At 43.4% G+C, this 26,342-nt stretch overlaps 2 protein-coding genes across 2 annotated transcripts in view; both read right to left on the bottom strand.

Annotated features, from left to right (window-relative positions):
* Positions 1 to 540: 540 nt before the first annotated feature.
* On the bottom strand, positions 541 to 12,298 carry LOC117762601 (vesicular glutamate transporter 2.1-like). Its single transcript, XM_034587030.1, has 12 exons — positions 11,746 to 12,298; positions 10,084 to 10,339; positions 8,923 to 9,041; positions 7,745 to 7,859; positions 6,610 to 6,697; positions 6,269 to 6,355; positions 4,939 to 5,081; positions 4,706 to 4,855; positions 3,577 to 3,709; positions 3,382 to 3,492; positions 3,159 to 3,286; positions 541 to 2,371 (listed from the first exon to the last, which is right to left on the bottom strand). Exons 1-12 carry the CDS (start codon positions 11,829 to 11,831, stop codon positions 2,042 to 2,044), a joined length of 1,746 nt encoding a protein of 581 aa, XP_034442921.1. The 5' UTR covers positions 11,832 to 12,298; the 3' UTR covers positions 541 to 2,041.
* Positions 12,299 to 13,934: 1,636 nt separating this feature from the next.
* Positions 13,935 to 26,342, bottom strand: part of LOC117763212 (mucin-2-like) — a 29,289-nt gene continuing 16,881 nt past the window's right edge. The window contains exons 32-48 of the mRNA XM_034588173.1: positions 17,967 to 18,141; positions 17,627 to 17,874; positions 17,323 to 17,506; positions 17,019 to 17,229; positions 16,732 to 16,907; positions 16,534 to 16,603; positions 16,244 to 16,344; positions 16,120 to 16,151; positions 15,844 to 16,021; positions 15,632 to 15,736; positions 15,504 to 15,544; positions 15,252 to 15,374; positions 15,040 to 15,138; positions 14,752 to 14,880; positions 14,614 to 14,653; positions 14,413 to 14,536; positions 13,935 to 14,279 (exon numbers count right to left, since the gene is read on the bottom strand). Of these exons, the coding sequence (XP_034444064.1) occupies positions 14,069 to 14,279; positions 14,413 to 14,536; positions 14,614 to 14,653; positions 14,752 to 14,880; positions 15,040 to 15,138; positions 15,252 to 15,374; positions 15,504 to 15,544; positions 15,632 to 15,736; positions 15,844 to 16,021; positions 16,120 to 16,151; positions 16,244 to 16,344; positions 16,534 to 16,603; positions 16,732 to 16,907; positions 17,019 to 17,229; positions 17,323 to 17,506; positions 17,627 to 17,874; positions 17,967 to 18,141 (2,247 nt within the window). The 3' untranslated portion in view covers positions 13,935 to 14,068. The remainder of the gene's footprint in view (positions 14,280 to 14,412; positions 14,537 to 14,613; positions 14,654 to 14,751; positions 14,881 to 15,039; positions 15,139 to 15,251; positions 15,375 to 15,503; positions 15,545 to 15,631; positions 15,737 to 15,843; positions 16,022 to 16,119; positions 16,152 to 16,243; positions 16,345 to 16,533; positions 16,604 to 16,731; positions 16,908 to 17,018; positions 17,230 to 17,322; positions 17,507 to 17,626; positions 17,875 to 17,966; positions 18,142 to 26,342) is intronic.

Below are 26,342 nucleotides of genomic sequence, written 5' to 3'. Positions count from 1 at the left end.
TCAATAAGTGTTGCACATAGCACGGTCGACCATAGCTGGGAAAAAGAGAGCAGGTCACACTGGGGAAAACTGTGTTGCAAGTATAATACAGCTGATTTTCTTCTTTCCTGTACAATTCAGAGAGATGTGAGATACTTCTAAAAGAATTAAAGGTTCTTCATTTTTTTTTTTGCACCTTCACGACACCTCAGCAGCAGATTTTACCCGACACATTGAATCCAGGACTCTTTAGAAAGGCAGACAATGATCCGATGGTCTGTAAGGCTGTAAGCTCCAGTAACAGCGTTAACACTTTGTATACCTCTCTCCTTCAACCAATTACCAAGCTACAGTGTCCAATACTCTCCAATGGACTCCAGAGACCAACGCCATTGATTTACTAATGAGAAACATGGAGCGAATATAGGAGATGCAGGACACTGATTGGAGAAGGTGGGTAACTGGTTAGTCTGGCTCCGCTCTCCGAGGAGCTCTAACCTTCAAATAGCTAAATAAAACATGTCCTCCTGTACTACAGTATATAGCACACAGCACACAAGGTGAAACAATGTTTTTTTTTGTTTTTTTATAAAATGATATGAGTATTTTTCATAACACTTTTTGACATCAACATACCTCTTCATTAAACACAATATTAGAAGCCATAAAATCACATTTATCTGTTTTACATAAACTCCAGGCACAAAGCCATTAATAGCATCTTTTGGTCATCTTAAAACAATCTTAAATATTCATATATTTTTTAAAACATCCTTGCAGAATCCGTACAGCAAACGAAGTAAGAGAAGTGTTCAAAGAGCAAATAAAGTCGGGTGGAAGAGCCATCTATTAATTCATTATTTCATGAGGTCCACTCAAACGTGACAATATCAAATTTCGATGTCGATAAAAGTACTTTTGTGACAATGAGAACAACCGAGAAACACAAGAGATCACGAAACCTGGTTGTTCATATACAGTACTGCATTCCTCGCCGTCAAAACGCAACAGCACGTCCCGAGCGCCGTGAGCACTAAAGCCGGACTCTCCAGACACCAGTAATTTGTTAAAACACACACCTTATTGTTGATCATCACATGACTCCAAAACAATCACAGTTAGATACAGCAAGCCAGTGTTACGTTACAAAACAGGATGTGATGGGTGGCGGCTGGTACACAGAATTTATTGCAGTGCACACCAAACATCAAGTAACAAGGCCTTCCGCGCAATCACCGTTGAAACCTTTTTTTTTTTTTTTTTTGATTTGTCTCACATCACAGCCAGAACCTGATAATGAAAGTTCATTTGATCATTATTATTATTAGTTATTAATGGCAGAAGACACTTTATCTAAGAACAATGCAGTACAGGCGGAATGAGGACTACCAATGACCGTGTGGCGGCTGCATCTGAAACATTGATCTGAGCAAATTCATGCAACAAACACACTAAAACTCTACGGTTCAACTTCACTCACTCTATTTTTGTCGTGTAGTATATTATAGGCTTTGCTCGAGTAGACCTTTTTTTGCAAGCAGACATCTCCCTGAAAAGGTACTGTCCATGAAAAATATGGCCTTTTTATATTCATGTTAACACAGATCAACGACCCAAAATCCACAATAGTCTCACAGAAACAGTATACAGGTATATACAGTACATAAAACACGTTTGAGAAACAGAATAGAATCTTGTTTTTAGAATACTTATTGTTTCAGTGCAATCAGAGTGGTACGTCAGAGAGAGACCCTACATGATGGTCGACTGCAGCGTCATGTTGTTCAAGTAGATTGATGAGGTTAGGGCGTCTAAGACGTACAACATGGGCCTGCAGTTTTCTTTTCAACCCCTAAGCTCTACTGTGGGTACAACATGAGAATCTAATGAGGATTGTTCTGCATTGCAATTAACTATTTCTTTACATTGGCTTCTTGAAACTAGAAGTAACTGTCTTACTTGAATACACGGAATGGATTTAAATCTCTAATATAATGCTTAATTGTGCAATCTGCGGCGGCGAGTCTGGTTCTGCACGCAGACTCACCACAGCTGTCTGGTTTTAGGAGTAGCCGCGCTCGGCGTACATCTTTCCCGCCGGTTCCTGCACATACTCCTCCGTCTTATCCCAGTCCTGCACCCAACCTCCGTTGAGCTGCGAAGTGGCCCCGTAGGTTTTTGCCGGGCCACCCATCGCGCCGTAACTCTGCGTGATGTCACCTGTCTCCTCCGCTAGCTCATCCTCTTCGATGAAGCCGCACTTCTCGTCGCTGGTTTCCTCGGGGTCGGCCCATGGCTGTTTCTCCCCAGATGCAAAGAGCCCATAGAATATCACGCCCCCATAGTGCACCATGGCAGCGATGAGGAAGACATATTGCCACTCTTCCCGGGTCTGGGAACAGAAAAGAGTTGTAGCCCAGTTGAGTCACTTCTTAAAAAAGGCCGCCACTACCTGTTTTCTCAATCAGCATATATAGGATATATATTGTTTTTGTCTCTTTTCCTCTTCTCATTATTTATATGGACAGAGATGATGAGACGATGGAGAAATATCCGAATCAAAGTAAGTTGTGAGGCTGTTTACTTCTGTTTACAGGCCACTGTCAATCAAATCTAACCAAACCAAACCACAACCACAACATCTTCTTTTAGTGTTAATATTGTTACTTGACTAGTACAAAATGTCTGTCTGTCTGTCCTCTTCAGCAATTTGTCTACAAAGTAAAAGCACAGCATTTGTTTTGTTGCAATCGAGCCGAATTACAGTTTTTATTTTGAAAAGCTGTGAACTTGGGTCGGAAGATTGTATCGGTAGCCGAACAGATCGACATGTGATGTATTAAAAAAATTACATAGGGTCAATCTTTAAAACTTATATACAAACCACACAGATTAACAGTAATAAAGCAAATTGTGTTTCTTTTTATAAAAAACATTGACCATAAAATCTTCACTGCCCATAAACCAGGTAGGATGAACACAAAGGTTTTGAACTCCCCACTGCACCATAGACTTTAAAACCTATCTATTTTACAGTTTATATATATATTCTGAAGTAGCACCTGAACATCACAACAGGTCAAGTGAACAGCCCATCCCAAACAGACATGTTTAGACGAGGCACTGCACTAACACTTCAAATTCAAACCATACTTTCATGGGCTATATAAACAGCTCACCTTGTTCTTTGTCATTGCGCCCACTATTAGAGGGCAGACCATCCCAGACAGGGTTCCCACACCGTTGGATATACCCATGAGGATGCTGGCATAGCGTGGAGCGATGTCTAAATGGTTGACATTGAAACCTACAGAGCAAAAACAGCAAATGTTTTGAGTTTGCTGTGTATTTGAACAGAGACGGGATAGGATATGAGACATAACACACAGTTGTAAGACTCACCTGATATTGCAAAACCACTAAAACCCACGGCCAGAACTAAGAAGGAGATGGCCATCCCCTTACTGTGAGAATAACCAACCACTAATAAGAGAGTGGCCTCCATCCCGAAGCCTGAAAACAACAGAACAAACGGTCGACTGATGCACTGATGACAAATATATAATGATATTAAAGACCTAATGGTTAAAGCCTCACCTCCACAGTTCATGATTTTTCGGACCATGGTGGTGGACATGATGTTGTGGGTCCGCAGATAGTCGGCTAACTGGCCACCTAAGGGCACGATGATGGTCATGACCAGGTGGGGTAGAGCCGACACGATTCCAACCTGAGGATCCGTGAGAAACATCAAGTGATCTCTCAGCCTCAGAACAAATCTTTGTCTGCGCTTCAAACTCTGACTCCACCATCACATCAGAGCAATAATTCATGTGCAGCAATCACAGCGTGTCTACAGGCTCATCGTGAGGCTGAACCACAGCTGCCAACCCTGCTTGATTCATGCTCCACACACTCACAGGAGGGCAAAGATTATGTATTATTTCAGATTCCGCCATTAGGAAGATACATTCATTCAACACGGAGGAAAATTCACCAAACAAAGCATCTCTTTACAAAACTGCCCCAAATGTCTACAAAGATCAACTGTGTAATCGCACAGTTTTTTTGTTGTTGAATATTTATAGCATAGGACAGTCAACATGATTCCTTTCATTTCACCAAAACCGTTTTTTAAAAGTCAAGACAAAACATTTGACAGAGCACACTGAGTCATTTAATTTGAGATGTGATTGTTCATTAAACTGCAGTATCAAGTGCTTTGTGAGTTCTGCTCTGTTCACTGAGGATCAGGGTCACAACTCAGGAGAATAAAGATCCAGAGTTTAAGTGACACCAACTCTTATCTAAAGGCGTTTATTTGTGAGTTATTTCACCAGACGCATCGATGTGAGAAGCTCGTCGTCAACTGTGCACAAGATCACTCACACTCCAGGCACATTCTTCTGCTCCTACTAACGAACTGTAACACAGTGGATTTGTTGGAACACTGTAGAAAACAATACAAACCACAACTAACCCTATCTTCAGAACTGGGGGTCAGCAGGTGTAGTTTTAGTTAAATATAAATAAACAAGTTGTGTCTAAAGTCACAGTTATTTTTTCTGTATTAAACCAGGTCAACCAGTGATACATTTAAAAAAAAAAATTCAGACCATCTACTATATAACTGAGAAAGTCTGAGCTAAGAATCCTAAAAATGAGATCAAATTTGTTCAAAGACATTTCTAGGACTACTAACAGGTATTATGAAGGATTTATTTACCTTGCTGATTTCAAAACCAAACACCTCTTCAAAGTATGCAGGCTGGCTGATGAGGAGCAGATAGAACGTCCAGCTCCTGCAGAAGTTGGCCACAATGATTGCATAGACGGGCATGGAGGTGAAAAACTTCTTCCAGGGGGTCTTATATTTCTATCAAAAGAAACAAATCATCAGCTGAATGTACACTAATCAACGTGGAGTGATAAATAAATGGAAGCAGGTTGAGGACTCACTTCCATTGCGCCCATCAGCTGGGCACTTTCCCCGATGCTCTCCTCGATGTAACTCCGCTCCTCGGCGGTGATGGTCGGGTGCTCCGCTGGACTCTCATAGGACACCAAGACCCAGAACATGTACCAAATAATCCCAAAGGTTCCTGAAGAGATCAAGAGAGAAAAGAATCAAGCTGGGTTTCCTCTACACGATTAAAAGTTCCCTGTCTCCATCTAACCACAAAGCTATTGTCCAGTCGACCTTCATGTCAGTCCTCGTCTCTGGAGATATTCTATACTGTCATGCAGCCCCATCAACTCTCCACCATTTAAACCCAGTATATCACAGAGCATTACGCTTCATCACAAATGACAAATTCCGCACAAATCTTTGTTCTCTGTGTCACTCGGTTGAATGGACTTCATTACACACAAGAAGAGATGGTCATCTCATGTTGTTCATCAACAAAGCTCTGCTGTTAAAACTTTCAAATGACCTAAGCTCTCTTCTGTCATTTGAAACCAGTACATACAGCAAACAATCCAGTAACTACTTAGCCTTTGAATGTTGAACTACAGTCCTGTGTTCCCCTTGGTGATTTAAAATTTGACTATGTGATGTTTTTTATGAATCTTGTTACTGTTTTTATTGATTTTTTTTATTGCGTTGTCGCTTGTGTTTGATTGTTTGTTGCTGATTGTGAAAGTGTCTTGTTCTCAGGCCGCTCTTGGAAAAGAGATATCGATCTCTGTGTGACTGCCTGGTTAAATAAAGATTGAATACAAATAAAAAACATCAGTCACACATAAACGTTATTTTAAATTATAGTGGCTGGAAAGCAATAGTCTGCCCAGTGGAGGTTGGCTGCAGAGGTTTTATTGCAACATCCACCATCAGGTTGTTTAAAGATCTAGGTATCCGTGGACAAGCCCTGCACCAGATCATTACTGAAACATCAGGGAGGGCTGAGCACTGCAGTGGCTCTGGATCAGGAGGAAAGACCCCAACTGGGCCCCAAGGTGTCAGGGACACACACCCAGGTCTGATCAACCCCTGGTGGGCCTGCCTTATCAAAGGGTGTCATGTGATTTAAAGGCCAAAACACATACTGACAATAAGAAAAAAAAAAATGATGATTCGTCTTAAACATCTGCTGGTGGTCCCTGATATCTGCTGGTGGATGGCAACTTCACATCAAACTACAGGAGAAGACCTTCACACATACAAGAGATCTTCACCACATTGTCCTGTGTTCTCAAATATCCCAACGTTTTCAAACACACATTGTAAACGTTATGTGATCTTTTATAAGGTGTTAAAATTCAAGGAATTCACGAGGGAGACACTCACCGTACACGTAGAAGACAGAGGACCATCCCGTGTACTGGACCATGATCCCAGCCAGAGGCATCGCTATCACCGCGCCAGCATAAGATCCTGAACAACACAAAATATTGTGACCCAGCAGAATTTGATCCTGGCGGCTTGTTCACAGAGAAGTGTGGTGTAGTCTCAGTGTTTGGTGACAAGTGTGGTCAGGACACATTTACACACATTGTAGGGGAAATATTTTGGTCGTCCGAAACCATCAGTGCATTGGAGAAGTAATGCGATGATAAAATCTATATGATACTATTGAGCCGATGGCACATTTGAACAGAAGCATGATTATGTGCGTGTAGGTTTTGTACCACAGAAGGAAATGGTTGCCAGACGACTTCTTTCCAGAGGTGGAGCCCACTTGCTCCAGATCCCGTGGCATGCTGGGTAAGTGACTCCCTGCACGGTGACAGATGACATGACAGTCACACACTGATCTGAACAACACACACAATGTGCTGATAATTGTCCTTCAGCTACTTGATTCTCTAAATCTATCAATACAATTCATATCTACTTTTCCACTTCCACTCAATAGAATTGACATGATGTGTAGATATTCTGCCTGATTGACGCGGTCTGTCCTCATTTGCCGACAACACACAAGACAAATTGTAGTTAATAACAGACAAACTGATATGCATCGCAGCTGACCTTTCTAATCGAGACTAATGGCTGAGGTGTGAGTTGGAGCAAATTCAAGCTGACTACCTGCTTCACGGAAGAAGAAGGAAAAAACTGAGCTGCTCCCATTAAATCTTCATTACACACTAAGTGGCATACAATCAACTATTGATAGACACAAATTGCTGAGGCTTGCAGTGAAATGCTAATGTTTAATTTGCAGTAATAAGTCGACGGTTGCTGAGCACAGGCCACTCTGGCTCTCTCTGGCTCTCTCTGGCTCTCTCTCGCTCCCTCTCGCTCTCTCTCTCTCTCGATGGTCATGAGCTGCTATTGAAAAGCGAATATACGCAGCCTAACAAAATAACAAAAGGACGACCTTCGGTCTGATAACAGCATCTCTCTCTGAAACCATGTTTTTTCTCCTGAGCTGTGGGATCCGCCTGTATCAAGTGCTTTTTATCCCTTTTGTGATTCTATGTGAACATGGAGCGGTTTCGTCCTGGCAAACAACCCACAATATCGCTGCTACTCAGGGTTCCACTGTATGTTCACTGCTGTTTGCCGTTTGTGGACTAATCTGACAACTGTATACTGTATAATGGAGTGTCTTCATAAGGGGCTCTAATTTCCAATGCAGATGCAAATAGAAAACCAGGGAGTTCAGCATGAGACAGATGATTTCTGCAAAATCATGGTTAAGTGTTGAATTTAATTCCATTAGGGGTCGGGTTCAGTTGTCGGCTTCATAATGAGGCATCATTTTTTTTTTTTTGAAAAGGTCAAAATCTGATGTGCAAAGTGCAAAGTGTGTGGCTGTACCTCCACCAACCCTTGTAATATCCTCACAAAGATGACCAAGCCATAGTGCCGGCGAGCGGCGGAGGGGATGAACATGTTCAGGATGGACGTCAGCACGATGGCAGCCCCGAAAACCCTGGACAGACAGTGCATCATGAGCCATTGTAGAAAATATTATGCAAACAAGATCATCGTCTAATCCAGCAAGAAAAACATCAATTTCAAATTCCTCATAGAGGTTTAAAACACTCGTTAAATATGAAATAGCCAACAGAACATTATATTGTGTTTTTTTTTTTTTTTTTACTAAGAAACACTGATGAGGAAGATAAATCAGTGCTAATTGGATGCCACACACACACACACACACACACACACACACACACACACACACACACACACACACACACACACACACCACACAACACACACCACACACACCAGGCAGTTCTTCAGTTTCCAGGGGAGTGAGGACAGGAGGTGTTTGCAGCAGAAGGCGTCAGTGAGCTCAGCTGATTTGGCATGATGAAGCTCCTCTTCTTGCATCTTATTTAGGCTCCATTTCCCTCATGGAAAAATCTCTTTTACAGTCTTATAAATGTAACGCACGAGGACTTACAACGTGACCTTGTCCTATTTTATCTCTTGTGCATCCATATTATAGAATACAATATACATGGTTATATTAACAAGCGGATTTGTTGGTTTTCTTCCACAAAATGTTGTTCTCTTTTGTAATTCTTCCGTTCCTTTATTCTGTTGTGGCTGAAAAATCGGTTGTCATTGAAATAATGTGCTATAGATGTGGTGAAGTCATAACTCCGATCATTAGAACAGGGCTTTGGCTGGTGTGGTTGCCCTGCTGCCTGTGAACATAAAGGATTAGACACGGTGGTCCCGTGGGAGCTCATTAACATGAGGAGGCACGCCCGGCGGGCCTCAGCCAAATCCCCACTTTATCTGCTGTAAGGTCAGACTCCTTTTCTCCAGGCCCGACGTCCATATGACTGACTAACATCACCAATATTACCCCCCCCCCCCCCCCCCCCCCCCCAATCTACATTATAGATCACAACAGGAACATGTATATACATATATAAGATGAGGGGAGGGGCCAGATATTTATAAACCTCTTCTCCTCACACTCGCTCCCACACTGTTTGGTCACAGCTTGATCGAGTGATTTTTTTTTTTTGTACCTGTTTGCTGCCAATCTAGAGGAGATGTACCCTCCTGGAATCTGAGTGACGATGTAGCCCCAGAAGAAGGAGCCATGGATCATCCCCACCGTCTCCGGGCCCCAGTTGAATTTTGCTTTCTTTCAGACGTAGGAAAAATACAACAACAACAAAAAAATGAAATTAGGTGTAAAATAGATATTGGAATATGTATAAATACATATTTAAAGACAGCGTTTTTAAAAAGTCTCTTTACTAAGTGGACAACAGTTAATTTGATGCCTTTTTTTGCTGCTACACTTATTACGTGATAGATACGCCTCTCCATTCATGTCAGACACACACTTTTCTCATGACTGTTGTAAATTATTTTTGTTGCACTTGACATCTATTGCACTTTCCAATTAAATTAAATTCTGTTCTATTTGTATAGAGCCCAATCATCACATACATTATGGTCGAGACCTTACAATATTACACAGAATCCCAACAGCTCCCACATTGAGCAGACACTTGGCGACTGTGGAGAGAAAAAAAACTCCCTCATTAACTGGAAGAAACCTCTGACAGAACCAGACTCAATGTGGGGCGGCCATCTGCCTCGACCGGTCGGGGAAGAGAGGAGAGGTGGGTGGAAAAGAGGGGAGAGAGAGAGAGAGAGAGACACCAGGAAGAGTTGTGTAATCGCTATATGAAAGCTCTGTCATACTAGTTGTTGTAAAGAAAATAAATATGTATTTGTTAATGATTGCAGCACCAGGTAATAATATCGGGATCTTTCACTTGCGTTTACCTAAAAGTTGTTTTGGTAGGTTTTCCTCTATAATCGAGGGTTAAGGGCCGAGGATGTCTCAAAGTGTTCTGAGGCAAATTGTGATTTGTGAATATGGGCTTTACAATTGTTTGGGGATATTGATCAAATTCTACATCTAAAAGAATACAATTGTAGATTTTCCGGAAAAATTATGAATGGAGATAAAACATCCTACACAACCTACTTTGTCCATCATGTAAAATACATAATTAAAAAAAACACAGATAGAGTTTTTCCAAGTGGGTTTAGACATTAAAACCAATCGAGCAGTGTATTGGCTCAACTCCTATACCCAACCCGCGCGCGTGTGTGTGTGTGTGTGTGTGTGTGTGTGTGTGTGGGCGTGTGGTTTTTTGGGGAGGGGGCACCTCTATGATGATGATCTCGCCGTTCTTGTGGATGGTGCTGTTGTTGACCATGCTGACGATGGCCACACCCAGGTTACACCGGATGCCGAAGGAGATGCAGAAGCCGAGGCCGCTCAGCATGGCGATGATGTACCTGCGCGGTGCCCCGAAACACGTGCAGTCGCACAGGGGGGTCTTCCGCTCCTGGTCCTCCCGGGGTCTCCCATCCTCCGTCAGCTCGATGGCCTCACCTGTCTGCTGCCGCTTCTCCAGCCTCCTGCACCACAACACCACCACATGCTCCAATTTTAATACGACGCTAAATTTACGCACAGTCGAGAAGGGGATTCATGGGAATTAAAGATCCAGGCAGGTGGAGGTGCTTATAAAGAGCTGTCAGTGGGATTTATTGCAGATATAGATTTATTATTTTTCGGTAAAAACAGCAGGAAATAAACCTCCTGTATTTATCATGTATTTATTCACGTCCTTAAGGCTATTTCCAGCTTCTGCTCGAGAGAAAATTAGCTCCCATCTTCCCATTGTGGCCTCAGCAATGTCTCCCTATGTGTTTAAATGGCACAGGCCCGTACAGGCTGCACCGTTTTATTTAAAATCAAAGAGTTTTTTTTTTTCTTCTTTCATTTTCTGTTTTAACTCTGCACTCTTTCTGCAAAACAAAAGGCAGCCAGGCAATGGAAGAGAAAATGACCTTCATACCGCATTGCAGCAACATCAGCACCATCGCTGCATGTTTGGAGGATTTTTTTACAATTTATTTTTCGCTCTTATTTTTTAATATTTTGTTAATTCCTCCTCGGCGTTTTTTGCTTTGGAATTTTATCGCAGGATTCTGAGGTTAAAATCAGAATGTATACATATGATTTAAAACGCGAAGGCCTCATCCTGTGCAACATCAGGCCTCGTTATACAGCTTAAATAAAGGCGACAGATTTTTTTTCGGTCACGTTGCTGTGTTACAGTGGAGGAATCACGTTCAAATGGAGCAGGAGCGAAAACGAAAGATTCAAAGAATAACTACGTGTGCAAATCACCATCTAAAATTAATGCATCTTCAAAATGATTCTTATATTCACATTTTCTGATTTATATTCAACCGCTGGCCATTTTATTTGCAAATCCAATAAGGATAAAAAGAAATTCAATGTATTCATCAGGGGGATAAATGTTCCCCTACACCCAGCTTCCCCTACTATCATTTTAAAAAATGAACATCTGTTTCCTCTATTTCACCATGGGTTCCTTGTGGCACTGTAAAGAATGTAAGAAGGTATTTGATAGGAAGTCAATCGATCTTGGATTAATACAGGTGGATACACAATGTAATAGATATCCTCCGACCTTGTGTCACGACTCGTTCTGTTGCATTAATTATTAAAAAACACCCACAGCCGCTGGTGGAGGGGGATCATCCTCCTGGGAAATATCTGATGCTTAAATATTCGGGCCACACCACTGCTGCTTTCACAATCCCACACCCCTGATTCATCTCATAAACACCACATTTAAATTATAATACAGGAATGAGCAGCTTTTAACACACGCGTGCATTGTTTTATGTGCGTTTCCTAACATCTGGATGTGTTCTGTGTTTGAATTCCTCACCACAAATTGGATCGGGTGATTTAAAGACATGCAGAAATCCTAATTTCTTCTTCTTACCTGTGCAGCTTCCCCAGGGCCTTCCCTGCGATTTGTTTGAGCCCCTCTTTCGAGGTGGGCACAGCTCGCTCCTTGTCTGGCTCCATATCCAAAATCTAAATTATCAAGATTTTTCTACAACACTACAACAAATGGGAGTGCAGCATAAAAGAGCACATTGTTGAGATAAATATAATCCAAATAGCACGCTTCTTGCTTTTAAACGCAAAACGTCTCGAGGTCCTGAAGAAGACGAGGCAGAAAATGGAGAAAGAGGAGAATCGCGTTCAGTCTGCTTCCACAGTCACTAAACAGCAGTCAAATAAGTCCGCTTGTGCCTTGCGCAGTATTAATCCATGCAGTGCCATCGTAAGATCCGGCCAGCGGTCAGAAAACACACCAAACTGGAGGTTAGAAATAATAAAAGTGAGATATGCTGGTAAGATTCTTGCACAAGCTGGAGAAGGTGAAGGTGAGCGGAGCTGCGGTGAGGATCTGAGGTGAGGCAGCAGTCGGAGATTCAGCACCGCGGACAGCGCACAGCTCCTCCACCTGTCAGCGGCTCCGCGCACAGCCCCTCCTCCATCCGCTCACACATTCAATCACACTGCAAGAGGCTGAAAACCTTCACAGATTATTATCGTGTAATGTTCTACTGTTCAATTTCCGTCCCAATGAAATTTTAAAGGTAAAACAATCTTCTCTAAAATCATCCGTAAAATGTTTCGTGACAACATTGTCCAAACATTTTCAGCCTAGCATTCTCAGAACGTGTTCAGAGGTCGTTTTTATGTTTCAAGAATGTCGTTATGTTCTTTGAACCGTTATTCAAACGTTTTATGGTGACAGCCTTGATAGACCAACGTTGTCAAAACGTTTTCAGGGGCAGGGTTTTTTAATATTTAAAAAATGTCATCATATGCTGTGATTATGATCGGTAACCATTGTCAGAAACTGAAACAACCAAATCAACCAAAAATCTCTTGAAATGTGACGTTGGAAAAAAATGATTTACAAACTATATTATAATGAGCACATGCCCTCAATGGTTGGTGCCCGGCTGGCAATAAGGACAATGGGGTCAGCACACGTTGGCCTGAGGGTGGCACAACAGGAAAATGAATGAGGTCACTCAAGTTGACAGGGTTACCTCTTTGTCGCATGAATGTGCTTCCCAAATTTCATTTATGTATATATAGACAGTAAAAATGTCATATATGTGGATACCCATATATCTGTGATGGGCCAATATCAGCAGGTAATAACTGGGTTCCAGCCCCTCACGCACTTCAGGCCCACCACCCATCAATGCGAAAAAAGTTAGACCTGAAGGCCCACGGGTACAATGCATGGCTCAGGTCGAGCAAAATATTTCACCAAGCTTGAAATATGTCTGAGAGGTTTTCCACACAGCTTGGTATTAAAGTGTAAGTGCACCAACAATCATGAGGGTCCTTAGATGCAACATGCAACAATGTATGCAAACTGGACTTCAACCTGAATGACAGTGAAGAAGCAGCATTTCTTTCAAATTTGTGTAAAAAGCGCCATCTAGTGGCAAATGCATACATTTTTGTAGTGGCACCATGTCAAAACGAAATGCTCAAGTTGGTGACAGTCAGACAGACCAATGTAAAGATATAACACCACTTCCTTCAAAAACGTCTTCATCTGACTTCATAAAGCCTTCCTAGCACAAAGCTGTCACAGATTTCTTGTCACAAGAGTGATGTTACATGAATAACCAACACACTATGTATGTTGTATGGACAAAATGAACTATTAATGCTTATAGTCCCAATCAGACTGGGGTTGTGGTGCCCGTCAGCCTCTTGTGGACACAATGAGTAAGAGAACATAAAAAAAGCTAAATAACTGATCCTGGCAAAATAAATGATTAAATATATCGCATTCAGAATGTGATTGACATAAGGACACAGTGACTTTGAACTTGATCTGTGTTTGATTATTCCTTCCACCCCTGTGTATTTAGTCTTTTTGCTCTCCTGTCTTCTATGTCTCTTTTTCTCTTACAACACAAGCAGGTAAACATCCCTCAAATCTTCTAAATAAGTTCAAGAGTGCTGGTTTATTTACGTTATAGCAACATTACTTTATATCTAAGCTGAAAGTTAGTTCAGCAGCAACTAAATGTACTGTTATTTATGGCAGCACCAGCTGGATTGGCACAAACAACATTTGAGACTGAACAGAGTTGCAACTTTTTAATTGATAAATACTTGCATGACAATGACAATTAATTTGTAAGAGGTTTAATGATTGGTAGAACTATATGGGAGTAATCTTACATCCCATATCCATTAATGTGATGATGATTATTTTGCTACACTAGTGTGAAGCTTCGCCTCCTGCGAGCAGATTTTCCAGGAGGTGTAGTGCAGTCTGTGTGGCCACAGCCACACTCATCCACATGTGTGTATGTGTAGGGAACCACGTCTCCATTCAGGCAGTGCAAGTCCACAGTGCGTCTGCTGGCCTGTGTCTCCTTACAGCAGGAGCAGGACTGCTGCAGAGCAGCTGCTGCCTCAGAGTACCTGAGGGAACAAGAGGCAGGACGAGTAAATAAACTACAAATCTGCACAAACTGGACCTAAACATTTTTAACTTAACTATGTGCGTCTGTGACTTTCCACAAGATTCATGACCTATCCATGACCTCACACTTACTTGGTGAAAGTATTGCAGGATCCTTCACAGTACGGCATGGCTATCCTCTCAGAAGACTGACAGCCGTTTTGCAAAATCACGATTTTCATGGGTACTAACTTGCAGGCTCTCTCCTTCTCCATACCTTTTCAGAAAAGACACACAATTAGCATGTTCTTATACAAACACATTCTACCTAAGTGAAGAAACTGTCCAACTTACATATTTTACAACAACCATTGGCTGCAGTCTGAATTGTATCCTAAGGAGGAAAATAAACAGCATCAACATCATTTGTTTTAGTTTAGGTCCTCGCAGACACACAGTCGATCCGGATTCTTAGACAAAAGTGATACTTACAGGTTGGCAGTTGCTCTGCTGGAAAGGTGGACACACGATATGTGAGCTGGTCGTTAGTAAAGTCTCACCGCTCTTAATACAGGTGTAATGCTCACACATGTTCTCAGGTGGTGACCAGGTTTTTCCCGGCTGGAGAGCAGTGTGATGGATGGACACACACACACACACACACACACACACACACACACACACACACACACACACACACACACACACACACCATTGAAACACTGAGGTACTTCAGGATATTACACTTCCAACACTCATGAATCACAGTCCATCACTTACCATCAACAGTTGCTTGGTACCGTTCAGACTGAATTCACAGTGTGTCTGTACACACTTTCCACAACATACTTCTGGATCAGTTTCCATATATTCATATCCCTGAGAGAAAGAGGAGAGTTAAGTTTCCAAGTTCAAAGTGTTCACTAACTCTGAGAGATGCTCTGACGAAGAACAAGCAGCGTTTAGACAATAATCATTTATGTTTCTCTTACCTTGTCACAGGTTTCTTGACATTGCTGCAACTCACAGGTTATTTGGAAAAGTCCACTATGGGAGTCCACCTTATTACTACAGGTACAGTCTTGACAAATCTGAACAGGAACTTTAGAACCAGGCTTGCAAACAAAAAGGAAATGGGTTTTTGGCCAGCCAGAATTCAAAGTGCAGTGGAATTCGTGAGAACAAAAGTGATATTTTAACAAATTATTGGACAAATCATTCTCTTATTTCCATTTCTTGTTTACCTGGTACTCAGCCCCTCTGTGGACACAAACTCTTTTAGGCTCTAGAAAAGAATAAGACAACAAACATTATGTAAAAATGTCCGTGTGGTCATTTTTTATATAAATACAAACTGAATTAATGAGCTCACCACATGTATGTTCTAAACAGCATTTCCCCTCAGGGACACTGACGACTGGCATATGTCCAACTGCACACTTCATGCTGATAACTGGGCAAGTGCTGCTTTGACATTCTGTGGAGATGGTAAATGATGATAGTAAATGATAGAGAGCCATCCAGAAGAATCCTTGTTACTTTAGAACGTGGAAGAAAAATGTGCACTGATGCTGATTGTCTTACGGCAAACAAAGGAATAACAACAGCTGTCTGACGGATTCGTTTTGTTGACAAGGATGAACCCTGGACCAGAGCAGCTTTCTGCAGGTGGCTCTGGGCAAACCTTGGGCTTACAGGTCACAGTCTTAGTTGACTCCTTGCAGATGCAGTTTTGGCATTTGTACTCAAACTGCTCATCGAACTGAAAGAACACACCACAGCAGTTTTTTAAATTCTGTCTTCCAAGGAAACAATACAGGTTTGGATTTAAGCTGAGCTTGAACAGAAGACCTGGCTCACCTCACGAGGAATGCCCTCGGGATCAAGACACCCTGTTGGAAAATGAACAATCCTGTAGGACTTCATGATTGAAACAACATATCCAGCTCATTATTAAGACTTTGAAGAGAATCACCACACTTACCACACTTATCAACACACACGCCAGAGTCTTTGTTGAAGAGTTTCATTCCATCTGGACAAAAGCAGCCCTCGGTAGTATAGTTCATCATTACTTCTTCAGGACTGTAATATTTGATGATGACGACAGAAAGGTTAGGTTACATCATTTCTTTCAGATCAATAAAACAGAGTCGATTACTTCTACTGTTGTTAATAAAAAATATTGATTACCATATCCCATTAGGCTCTTACTCTCTGTCATCTTCACGGTGACCCATAAAAAGACTACAAACCTTTGTTGTTAAAACTTACTTGTCTTCGCAGGTGGGCTGTTCTACAGGACCACATGGTTTGTAAACTGTGTTTGACGGGCAGCCACTTGCTGTTGGTGAAGAAAATAAATCAATTGGTTCTTTTTAAAGTATTGTAGTGTAGTGTTGAGTGTGTTTTGATTGCAACAAATCTAATTTGATTCTCGTGATTCCCCAACACTATAAAATAATGACATACCACACAATGTAGTGTGGTTCCTCCAGTTTAGGCAAACCCCAGCCTGGGCACAGGCAGCAGCATAAGTCTGCAAACTTGTGCACTCCACTACTGGGTTTGAAACATGACAGCTATCAAAAACACAACCTCTGTAGAAATTCTCAATGGAAACAACTGGATGGCACTCTGCAAAGATGCTGTGAAAGTCAAACCAACAAAAACACACATCAAAACTCTATTGAATATTGATGACAATATGTCAAAGCTCAGGAATGTTTATGAACTACAGTGTATTACAGAATGCCTACCTGCTTCTAAGAAGGTCGCACATGCTATCCGGCTTGCATGGAATTAAGTCTGTTGGAGGTGGAGGTACTTTGGTGGGCAGCACAGATGGTAACTCACAGCTGGGTGGGGAAATGTCTTTTGCAAGCCAAAAGTCAGCCATCACTGCACAACTTTCAATCAGCTGGCCTCCAGGCAACATGCAGTCATTGGCCTGGTTGTTGTCACACGTTCCTGACAAGTGAGTAACAAAAAAAGGTAAAACAACAATCTGACCAAATACTAATGATTTTCTTATATGACAACAGGAGAGTGAGAAGCTCTTACCACAATGGCCCTGAGTGTTTTGGCCAAAGTTTTGAAATGGTAGGGTAATGCTAAAGCCAGTTATTCCAAATGTAATGATCACTCTTAAACGGGGGATCTCCAGAATCATGTTAATGCCAGAATTTAAGATCTTAACGCCGTCTTGTGAATAAGGTAGTTTCAGACGTATTCCATTTTTCAGAGCCTAGAGAGAAAATAAATATATTATATGCTATGACAAAACATCAACACTGTAATTTCATTGACAATGGAGAGATTTTCAGAACGTGATATAAAACTGCCCTATTGCCATATATTGTTTTACCTCCAACTGTGCTGCTCCCATAAGATTGTGATTTATAAGTTTAACCATTTGCGAATTATATGATATAATCAAAGATCGCGGACAAGAAACATCTTCAGTTGGATCACAAAAGACGTTGTCAATATAAATCTTCAGATTATGCTTTGGTGAAATCTCTTGCATCAAAATGTAAGTGCAGTTTCCTTGGTAACTGTAGAACAATCCATCAAATGTGATGTAATGAGGATCTCCCCAGCCTTCACATACACCTAATGACAAACAAGAAAAACTTCAAAATCAAAAACGTATTTACAAAAGTAAAGAAGTGTGTTATACATCCTTAAACAACTGAATTGCTTACAGTCGCAAGCATAATGTTGGCAGCAGTAGTACTCGTCATACACAAGAACTGGTTTCCCTCCGTTGGTACAAGTGATGGGCTCGATGGGTGGACATTCATATGGGACAATTACAATTGTATCGTTCTCAATGCATTTGGCCATGGTGCAGTTGCAGATAAAGAATGTCTCATTTTGCTAAGGTAGAGAGAGAGAGAGAGAGAGAGAGAGAGAGAGAGAGAGAGAGAGAGAGAGAGAGAGAGAGAGAACGGGGTAAAATCAGTGATATTTTGAAATATTGTGCTGAAAATGCAAGAAAGCCTACTTTATTAATCATTGTTTCTTGTAAATGTACTTCAAATATACAAAACCATTGCGATAACATTATTCACTGTATATATAGAGATAAAGTAAGAAGGTTCTTACTGCTACATCCCATTCAGGACAGGTAGGTACAGGAGGTTTTGTTGTAGGCTTTGTTGTAGGTGTAGGTGTAGGTGTAGGCACAGGCGTGGTGCAAATTTCTGTCTTGTTGTCAATCTCGCAAATATCAGAACATGTCATTGTGAGACATACACCTGATCCAAGGTGTTCCCTGTCAAATATTACCTCCCCTAATAGTGAAAACAAAGGTGAATAATGGTTAAACATGTAACATACTGACATAAAATTTGCGACATGAATGTAATTGTGAAACGTAAATGTCTTTACTTACCTGGCTTGTACTGCTCTCCATTAACTATGCAGAAGCATACTGTGGTGGCGCTTACTGTGGTACTTGGTGTCTGTGTACTCTCTGATGTTATAGTTGTATGTTCAGAGACAAGGGGGGCAGTTGATACTATTGGTTCTGGTACTGTAGGACCTGTGACTTCTGATGGAGTTGTGCCCACAGTTGTAGTAGTAGGTTTGGTTGTTGTGGTTGTAGACTCTGTGGTTGTGGTTGGCTCTGCAGTTGTCGTAGGTGGTTTGGTTGTTGTGGTTGTTATTGTAGACTCTGTGGTTGTGGTCGGCCCTGCAGTTGTCGTAGGTGGTTTTGTTGTTGTTGTTGTTGTTGTTGTAGACTCTGTGGTTGTGGTTGGCCCTGCAGTTGTCGTAGGTGGTTTAGCTGTTGTTGTGGTTGTAGACTCTGTGGTTGTGGTTGGCCCTGCAGTTGTCGTAGGTGGTTTAGCTGTTGTTGTGGTTGTAGACTCTGTGGTTGTGGTTGGCCCTGCAGTTGTCGTAGGTGGTTTTGTTGTTGTTGTAGACTCTGTGGTTGTGGTTGGCCCTGCAGTTGTCGTAGGTGGTTTAGCTGTTGTTGTGGTTGTAGACTCTATGGTTGTGGTTGGCCCTGCAGTTGTCGTAGGTGGTTTAGCTGTTGTTGTGGTTGTAGACTCTGTTGTTGTGGTTGGCCCTGCAGTTGTCAGAGGTGGTTTAGCTGTTGTTGTGGTTGTAGACTCTGTGGTTGTGCTTGGCCCTGCAGTTGTCGTAGGTGGTTTTGTTGTTGTTGTTGTTGTAGACTCTGTGGTTGTGGTTGGCCCTGCAGTTGTCGTAGGTGGTTTAGCTGTTGTTGTGGTTGTAGACTCTGTGGTTGTGGTTGGCCCTGCAGTTGTCGTAGGTGGTTTAGCTGTTGTTGTGGTTGTAGACTCTGTGGTTGTGGTTGGCCCTGCAGTTGTCGGAGGTGGTTTAGCTGTTGTTGTGGTTGTAGACTCTGTGGTTGTGGTTGGCCCTGCAGTTGTCGTAGGTGGTTTTGTTCTTGTTGTTGTTGTTGTTGTAGACTCTGTGGTTGTGGTTGGCCCTGCAGTTGTCGTAGGTGGTTTAGCTGTTGTTGTGGTTGTAGACTCTGTGGTTGTGGTTGGCCCTGCAGTTGTCGTAGGTGGTTTAGCTGTTGTTGTGGTTGTAGACTCTGTGGTTGTGGTTGGCCCTGCAGTTGTCGGAGGTGGTTTAGCTGTTGTTGTGGTTGTAGACTCTGTGGTTGTGGTTGGCCCTGCAGTTGTCGTAGGTGGTTTTGTTGTTGTTGTTGTTGTTGTTGTTGTAGACTCTGTGGTTGTGGTTGGCCCTGCAGTTGTCGTAGGTGGTTTAGCTGTTGTTGTGGTTGTAGACTCTGTGGTTGTGGTTGGCCCTGCAGTTGTCGTAGGTGGTTTAGCTGTTGTTGTGGTTGTAGACTCTGTGGTTGTGGTTGGCCCTGCAGTTGTCGTAGGTGGTTTAGCTGTTGTTGTGGTTGTAGACTCTGTGGTTGTGGTTGGCCCTGCAGTTGTCGGAGGTGGTTTAGCTGTTGTTGTGGTTGTAGACTCTGTGGTTGTGCTTGGCCCTGCAGTTGTCGTAGGTGGTTTTGTTGTTGTTGTTGTTGTTGTAGACTCTGTGGTTGTGGTTGGCCCTGCAGTTGTCGTAGGTGGTTTTGTTGTTGTTGTTGTTGTTGTAGACTCTGTGGTTGTGGTTGGCCCTGCAGTTGTCGTAGGTGGTTTAGCTGTTGTTGTGGTTGTAAACTCTGTGGTTGTGGTTGGCCCTGCAGTTGTCGGAGGTGGTTTAGCTGTTGTTGTGGTTGTAGACTCTGTGGTTGTGCTTGGCCCTGCAGTTGTCGGAGGTGGTTTAGCTGTTGTTGTGGTTGTAGACTCTGTTGTTGTGGTTGGCCCTGCAGTTGTCGTAGGTGGTTTTGTTGTTGTTGTTGTTGTTGTAGACTCTGTGGTTGTGGTTGGCCCTGCAGTTGTCGTAGGTGGTTTTGTTGTTGTTGTTGTTGTAGACTCTGTGGTTGTGGTTGGCCCTGCAGTTGTCGTAGGTGGTTTAGCTGTTGTTGTGGTTGTAGACTCTGTGGTTGTGGTTGGCCCTGCAGTTGTCGTAGGTGGTTTTGTTGTTGTTGTTGTTGTTGTAGACTCTGTGGTTGTGGTTGGCCCTGCAGTTGTCGTAGGTGGTTTAGCTGTTGTTGTGGTTGTAGACTCTGTGGTTGTGGTTGGCCCTGCAGTTGTCGTAGGTGGTTTAGCTGTTGTTGTGGTTGTAGACTCTGTGGTTGTGGTTGGCCCTGCAGTTGTCGGAGGTGGTTTTGTTGTTGTTGTTGTTGTTGTAGACTCTGTGGTTGTGGTTGGCCCTGCAGTTGTCGTAGGTGGTTTAGCTGTTGTTGTGGTTGTAGACTCTGTGGTTGTGCTTGGCCCTGCAGTTGTCGTAGGTGGTTTTGTTGTTGTTGTTGTTGTTGTAGACTCTGTGGTTGTGGTTGGCCCTGCAGTTGTCGTAGGTGGTTTAGCTGTTGTTGTGGTTGTAGACTCTGTGGTTGTGGTTGGCCCTGCAGTTGTCGTAGGTGGTTTTGTTGTTGTTGTTGTTGTTGTAGACTCTGTGGTTGTGGTTGGCCCTGCAGTTGTCGTAGGTGGTTTAGCTGTTGTTGTGGTTGTAACCTCTGTGGTTGTGGTTGGCCCTGCAGTTGTCGGAGGTGGTTTAGCTGTTGTTGTGGTTGTAGACTCTGTGGTTGTGCTTGGCCCTGCAGTTGTCGGAGGTGGTTTAGCTGTTGTTGTGGTTGTAGACTCTGTGGTTGTGGTTGGCCCTGCAGTTGTCGTAGGTGGTTTTGTTGTTGTTGTTGTTGTAGACTCTGTGGTTGTGGTTGGCCCTGCAGTTGTCGGAGGTGGTTTAGCTGTTGTTGTGGTTGTAGACTCTGTGGTTGTGGTTGGCCCTGCAGTTGTCGTAGGTGGTTTAGCTGTTGTTGTGGTTGTAGACTCTGTGGTTGTGGTTGGCCCTGCAGTTGTCGTAGGTGGTTTAGCTGTTGTTGTGGTTGTAGACTCTGTTGTTGTGGTTGGCCCTGCAGTTGTCGTAGGTGGTTTTGTTGTTGTTGTTGTTGTTGTAGACTCTGTGGTTGTGGTTGGCCCTGCAGTTGTCGTAGGTGGTTTAGCTGTTGTTGTGGTTGTAGACTCTGTGGTTGTGGTTGGCCCTGCAGTTGTCGTAGGTGGTTTAGCTGTTGTTGTGGTTGTAGACTCTGTGGTTGTGGTTGGCCCTGCAGTTGTCGGAGGTGGTTTAGCTGTTGTTGTGGTTGTAGACTCTGTGGTTGTGCTTGGCCCTGCAGTTGTCGTAGGTGGTTTTGTTGTTGTTGTTGTTGTTGTAGACTCTGTGGTTGTGGTTGGCCCTGCAGTTGTCGTAGGTGGTTTAGCTGTTGTTGTGGTTGTAGACTCTGTGGTTGTGGTTGGCCCTGCAGTTGGCGTAGGTGTTTTGGTTGTTGTGGTTGTAGACTCTGTGGTTGTGGTTGGCCCTGCAGTTGTAGTAGGAGGTTTGGTTGTTGTGGTTGGCCCTGCAGTTGTCGTTGGTGGTTTTGTTGTTGTTGTGGTTGTAGAATGTGTGGTTGTGGTTGGCCCTGAAGTTGCAGTAGGAGGTTTGGTTGTTGTGGTTGTTGACTTTGTGGTTGTAGTTGGCCCTGCAGTTGTCGTAGGTGGTTTGGTTGCGGGGGTTGTAGACTTTGTGGTTGTTGTTGTAGTAGGAGGTTCTGCTGTAGATTTTGTTGTTGTCTCTTTTGTACTTGAAATTATAGTTGGTGTAGTTGAAGGAGTTGTGTTTTCACATGTTTTACAACATACTCTGATCTCATAGTTGAAACACTTTTTTGGTCTATGCTGGTCCTCTTTTTTACATATTAAACCAATTCCCAAATCACAAGTGACAACTTGGCCACTGTCACTCAGATAGTCATCGAAGTTCATGTCAGGATAAAGAGCTGATCTACATTCAATTTCTTCTGGTGTTTTGCAAATTTCTTTACCGCTATTTGTAATATTCTCATATGTTTCCCAGTCACTTTTGTCCGTTATTGGGTCATGCACATCAAACCATTCTGTCCACTTACACGTTTCAATACATGGGGTTGTGGCAGATGTGGTTGTGGTTGGCCCCACAGTTGTCGTAGGTGGTTTTGTTGTTGTTGTTGTTGTTGTAGACTCTGTGGTTGTGGTTGGCCCTGCAGTTGTCGTAGGTGGTTTAGCTGTTGTTGTGGTTGTAGACTCTGTGGTTGTGGTTGGCCCTGCAGTTGTCGTAGGTGGTTTAGCTGTTGTTGTGGTTGTAGACTCTGTGGTTGTGGTTGGCCCTGCAGTTGTCGGAGGTGGTTTTGTTGTTGTTGTTGTTGTTGTAGACTCTGTGGTTGTGGTTGGCCCTGCAGTTGTCGTAGGTGGTTTAGCTGTTGTTGTGGTTGTAGACTCTGTGGTTGTGCTTGGCCCTGCAGTTGTCGTAGGTGGTTTTGTTGTTGTTGTTGTTGTTGTAGACTCTGTGGTTGTGGTTGGCCCTGCAGTTGTCGTAGGTGGTTTAGCTGTTGTTGTGGTTGTAGACTCTGTGGTTGTGGTTGGCCCTGCAGTTGTCGTAGGTGGTTTTGTTGTTGTTGTTGTTGTTGTAGACTCTGTGGTTGTGGTTGGCCCTGCAGTTGTCGTAGGTGGTTTAGCTGTTGTTGTGGTTGTAACCTCTGTGGTTGTGGTTGGCCCTGCAGTTGTCGGAGGTGGTTTAGCTGTTGTTGTGGTTGTAGACTCTGTGGTTGTGCTTGGCCCTGCAGTTGTCGGAGGTGGTTTAGCTGTTGTTGTGGTTGTAGACTCTGTGGTTGTGGTTGGCCCTGCAGTTGTCGTAGGTGGTTTTGTTGTTGTTGTTGTTGTAGACTCTGTGGTTGTGGTTGGCCCTGCAGTTGTCGGAGGTGGTTTAGCTGTTGTTGTGGTTGTAGACTCTGTGGTTGTGGTTGGCCCTGCAGTTGTCGTAGGTGGTTTAGCTGTTGTTGTGGTTGTAGACTCTGTGGTTGTGGTTGGCCCTGCAGTTGTCGTAGGTGGTTTAGCTGTTGTTGTGGTTGTAGACTCTGTTGTTGTGGTTGGCCCTGCAGTTGTCGTAGGTGGTTTTGTTGTTGTTGTTGTTGTTGTAGACTCTGTGGTTGTGGTTGGCCCTGCAGTTGTCGTAGGTGGTTTAGCTGTTGTTGTGGTTGTAGACTCTGTGGTTGTGGTTGGCCCTGCAGTTGTCGTAGGTGGTTTAGCTGTTGTTGTGGTTGTAGACTCTGTGGTTGTGGTTGGCCCTGCAGTTGTCGGAGGTGGTTTAGCTGTTGTTGTGGTTGTAGACTCTGTGGTTGTGCTTGGCCCTGCAGTTGTCGTAGGTGGTTTTGTTGTTGTTGTTGTTGTTGTAGACTCTGTGGTTGTGGTTGGCCCTGCAGTTGTCGTAGGTGGTTTAGCTGTTGTTGTGGTTGTAGACTCTGTGGTTGTGGTTGGCCCTGCAGTTGGCGTAGGTGTTTTGGTTGTTGTGGTTGTAGACTCTGTGGTTGTGGTTGGCCCTGCAGTTGTAGTAGGAGGTTTGGTTGTTGTGGTTGGCCCTGCAGTTGTCGTTGGTGGTTTTGTTGTTGTTGTGGTTGTAGAATGTGTGGTTGTGGTTGGCCCTGAAGTTGCAGTAGGAGGTTTGGTTGTTGTGGTTGTTGACTTTGTGGTTGTAGTTGGCCCTGCAGTTGTCGTAGGTGGTTTGGTTGCGGGGGTTGTAGACTTTGTGGTTGTTGTTGTAGTAGGAGGTTCTGCTGTAGATTTTGTTGTTGTCTCTTTTGTACTTGAAATTATAGTTGGTGTAGTTGAAGGAGTTGTGTTTTCACATGTTTTACAACATACTCTGATCTCATAGTTGAAACACTTTTTTGGTCTATGCTGGTCCTCTTTTTTACATATTAAACCAATTCCCAAATCACAAGTGACAACTTGGCCACTGTCACTCAGATAGTCATCGAAGTTCATGTCAGGATAAAGAGCTGATCTACATTCAATTTCTTCTGGTGTTTTGCAAATTTCTTTACCGCTATTTGTAATATTCTCATATGTTTCCCAGTCACTTTTGTCCGTTATTGGGTCATGCACATCAAACCATTCTGTCCACTTACACGTTTCAATACATGGGGTTGTGGCAGATGTGGTTGTGGTTGGCCCCACAGTTGTCGTAGGTGGTTTTGTTGTTGTTGTGGTTGTAGACTCTGTAGTTGTGGTTGGCCCTGCAGTTGTCGTAGGTGGTTTTGTTGTTGTTGTTGTTGTTGTAGACTCTGTGGTTGTGGTTGGCCCTGCAGTTGTCGTAGGTGGTTTAGCTGTTGTTGTGGTTGTAAACTCTGTGGTTGTGGTTGGCCCTGCAGTTGTCGGAGGTGGTTTAGCTGTTGTTGTGGTTGTAGACTCTGTGGTTGTGGTTGGCCCTGCAGTTGTCGTAGGTGGTTTTGTTGTTGTAGTTGTAGACTTTGTGGTTGTGGTTGGCCCTGCAGTTGTAGTAGGTGGTTTTGTTGTTGTTGTGGTTGTAGACTCTGTGGTTGTGGTTGGCCCTGCAGTTGTCGTAGGTGGTTTTGTTGTTGTTGTGGTTGTAGACTCTGTGGTTGTGGTTGGCCCTGCAGTTGTCGTAGGTGGTTTTGTTGTTGTTGTGGTTGTAGACTCTGTGGTTGTGGTTGGCCCTGCAGTTGTAGTAGGTGGTTTTGTTGTTGTGGTTGTAGACTCTGTGGTTGTGGTTGGCCCTGCAGTTGTCGTAGGTGGTTTGGTTTTTGTGGTTGTAGACTTTGTGGTTGTGGTTGGCCCTGCAGTTGTAGTAGGTGGTTTTGTTGTTGTTGTGGTTGTAGACTCTGTGGTTGTGGTCAACCCTGCAGTTGTAGTAGGTGGTTTGGTTGTTGTGGTTGTAGACTTTGTGGTTGTGGTTGGCCCTGCAGTTGTCGTAGGTGGCTTTGTTGTTGTTGTGGTTGTAGACTCTGTGGTTGTGGTTGGCCCTGCAGTTGTCGTAGGTGGTTTTGTTGTTGTTGTGGTTGTAGACTCTGTGGTTGTGGTTGGCCCTGCAGTTGTCGTAGGTGGTTTTGTTGTTGTTGTGGTTGTAGACTCTGTGGTTGTGGTTGGCCCTGCAGTTGTCGTAGGTGGTTTGGTTGTTGTGGTTGTAGATTTTGTGGTTGTGGTTGGCCCTGCAGTTGTAGTAGGTGGTTTTGTTGTTGTTGTGATTGTAGACTCTGTGGTTGTGGTCAACCCTGCAGTTGTAGTAGGTGGTGTGGTTGTTGTGGTTGTAGACTTTGTGGTTGTGGTTGGCCCTGCAGTTGTCGTAGGTGGTTTTGTTGTTGTTGTGGTTGTAGAATCTGTGGTTGTGGTTGGCCCTGCAGTTGTCGTAGGTGGTTTGGTTGTTGTGGTTGTAGACTCTGTGGTTGTGGTCAACCCTGCAGTTGTGGTCAACCCTGCAGTTGTAGTAGGTGGTTTGGTTGTTGTTGTTGTAGACTCTGTGGTTGTGGTTGGCCCTGCAGTTGTCGTTGGTGGTTTTGTTGTTGTTGTGGTTGTAGACTCTGTGGTTGTGGTTGGCCCTGAAGTTGTAGTAGGTGGTTTAGCTGTTGTTGTGGTTGTAGACTTTGTGGTTGTGGTTGGCCCTGCAGTTGTCGTTGGTGGTTTAGCTGTTGTTGTGGTTGTAGACTCTGTGGTTGTGGTTGGCCCTGCAGTTGTCGTTGGTGG

The sequence above is a fragment of the Hippoglossus hippoglossus genome, chromosome 6 (genome assembly GCF_009819705.1).
Source record: "Hippoglossus hippoglossus isolate fHipHip1 chromosome 6, fHipHip1.pri, whole genome shotgun sequence".
In the NCBI taxonomy this organism is placed as follows: Eukaryota; Metazoa; Chordata; class Actinopteri; order Pleuronectiformes; family Pleuronectidae; genus Hippoglossus; species Hippoglossus hippoglossus.
This window is presented reverse-complemented; position numbering and strand designations above follow the sequence as displayed.

Bases quoted from the DNA above. Each gene is read 5' to 3' on its own strand.
- LOC117762601 (XM_034587030.1), bottom strand. From the start codon at position 11,831: ATGGAGCCAGACAAGGAGCGAGCTGTGCCCACCTCGAAAGAGGGGCTC. The intron at 5,082-6,268 runs GTGAGTGTCTCC...TGATCTCTTCAG, and splicing joins CTCTGTCTTCTACGTGTACG to GAACCTTTGGGATTATTTGG. The intron at 3,710-4,705 runs GTAAATAAATCC...ACGGATCCTCAG, and splicing joins TTGGTTTTGAAATCAGCAAG to GTTGGAATCGTGTCGGCTCT.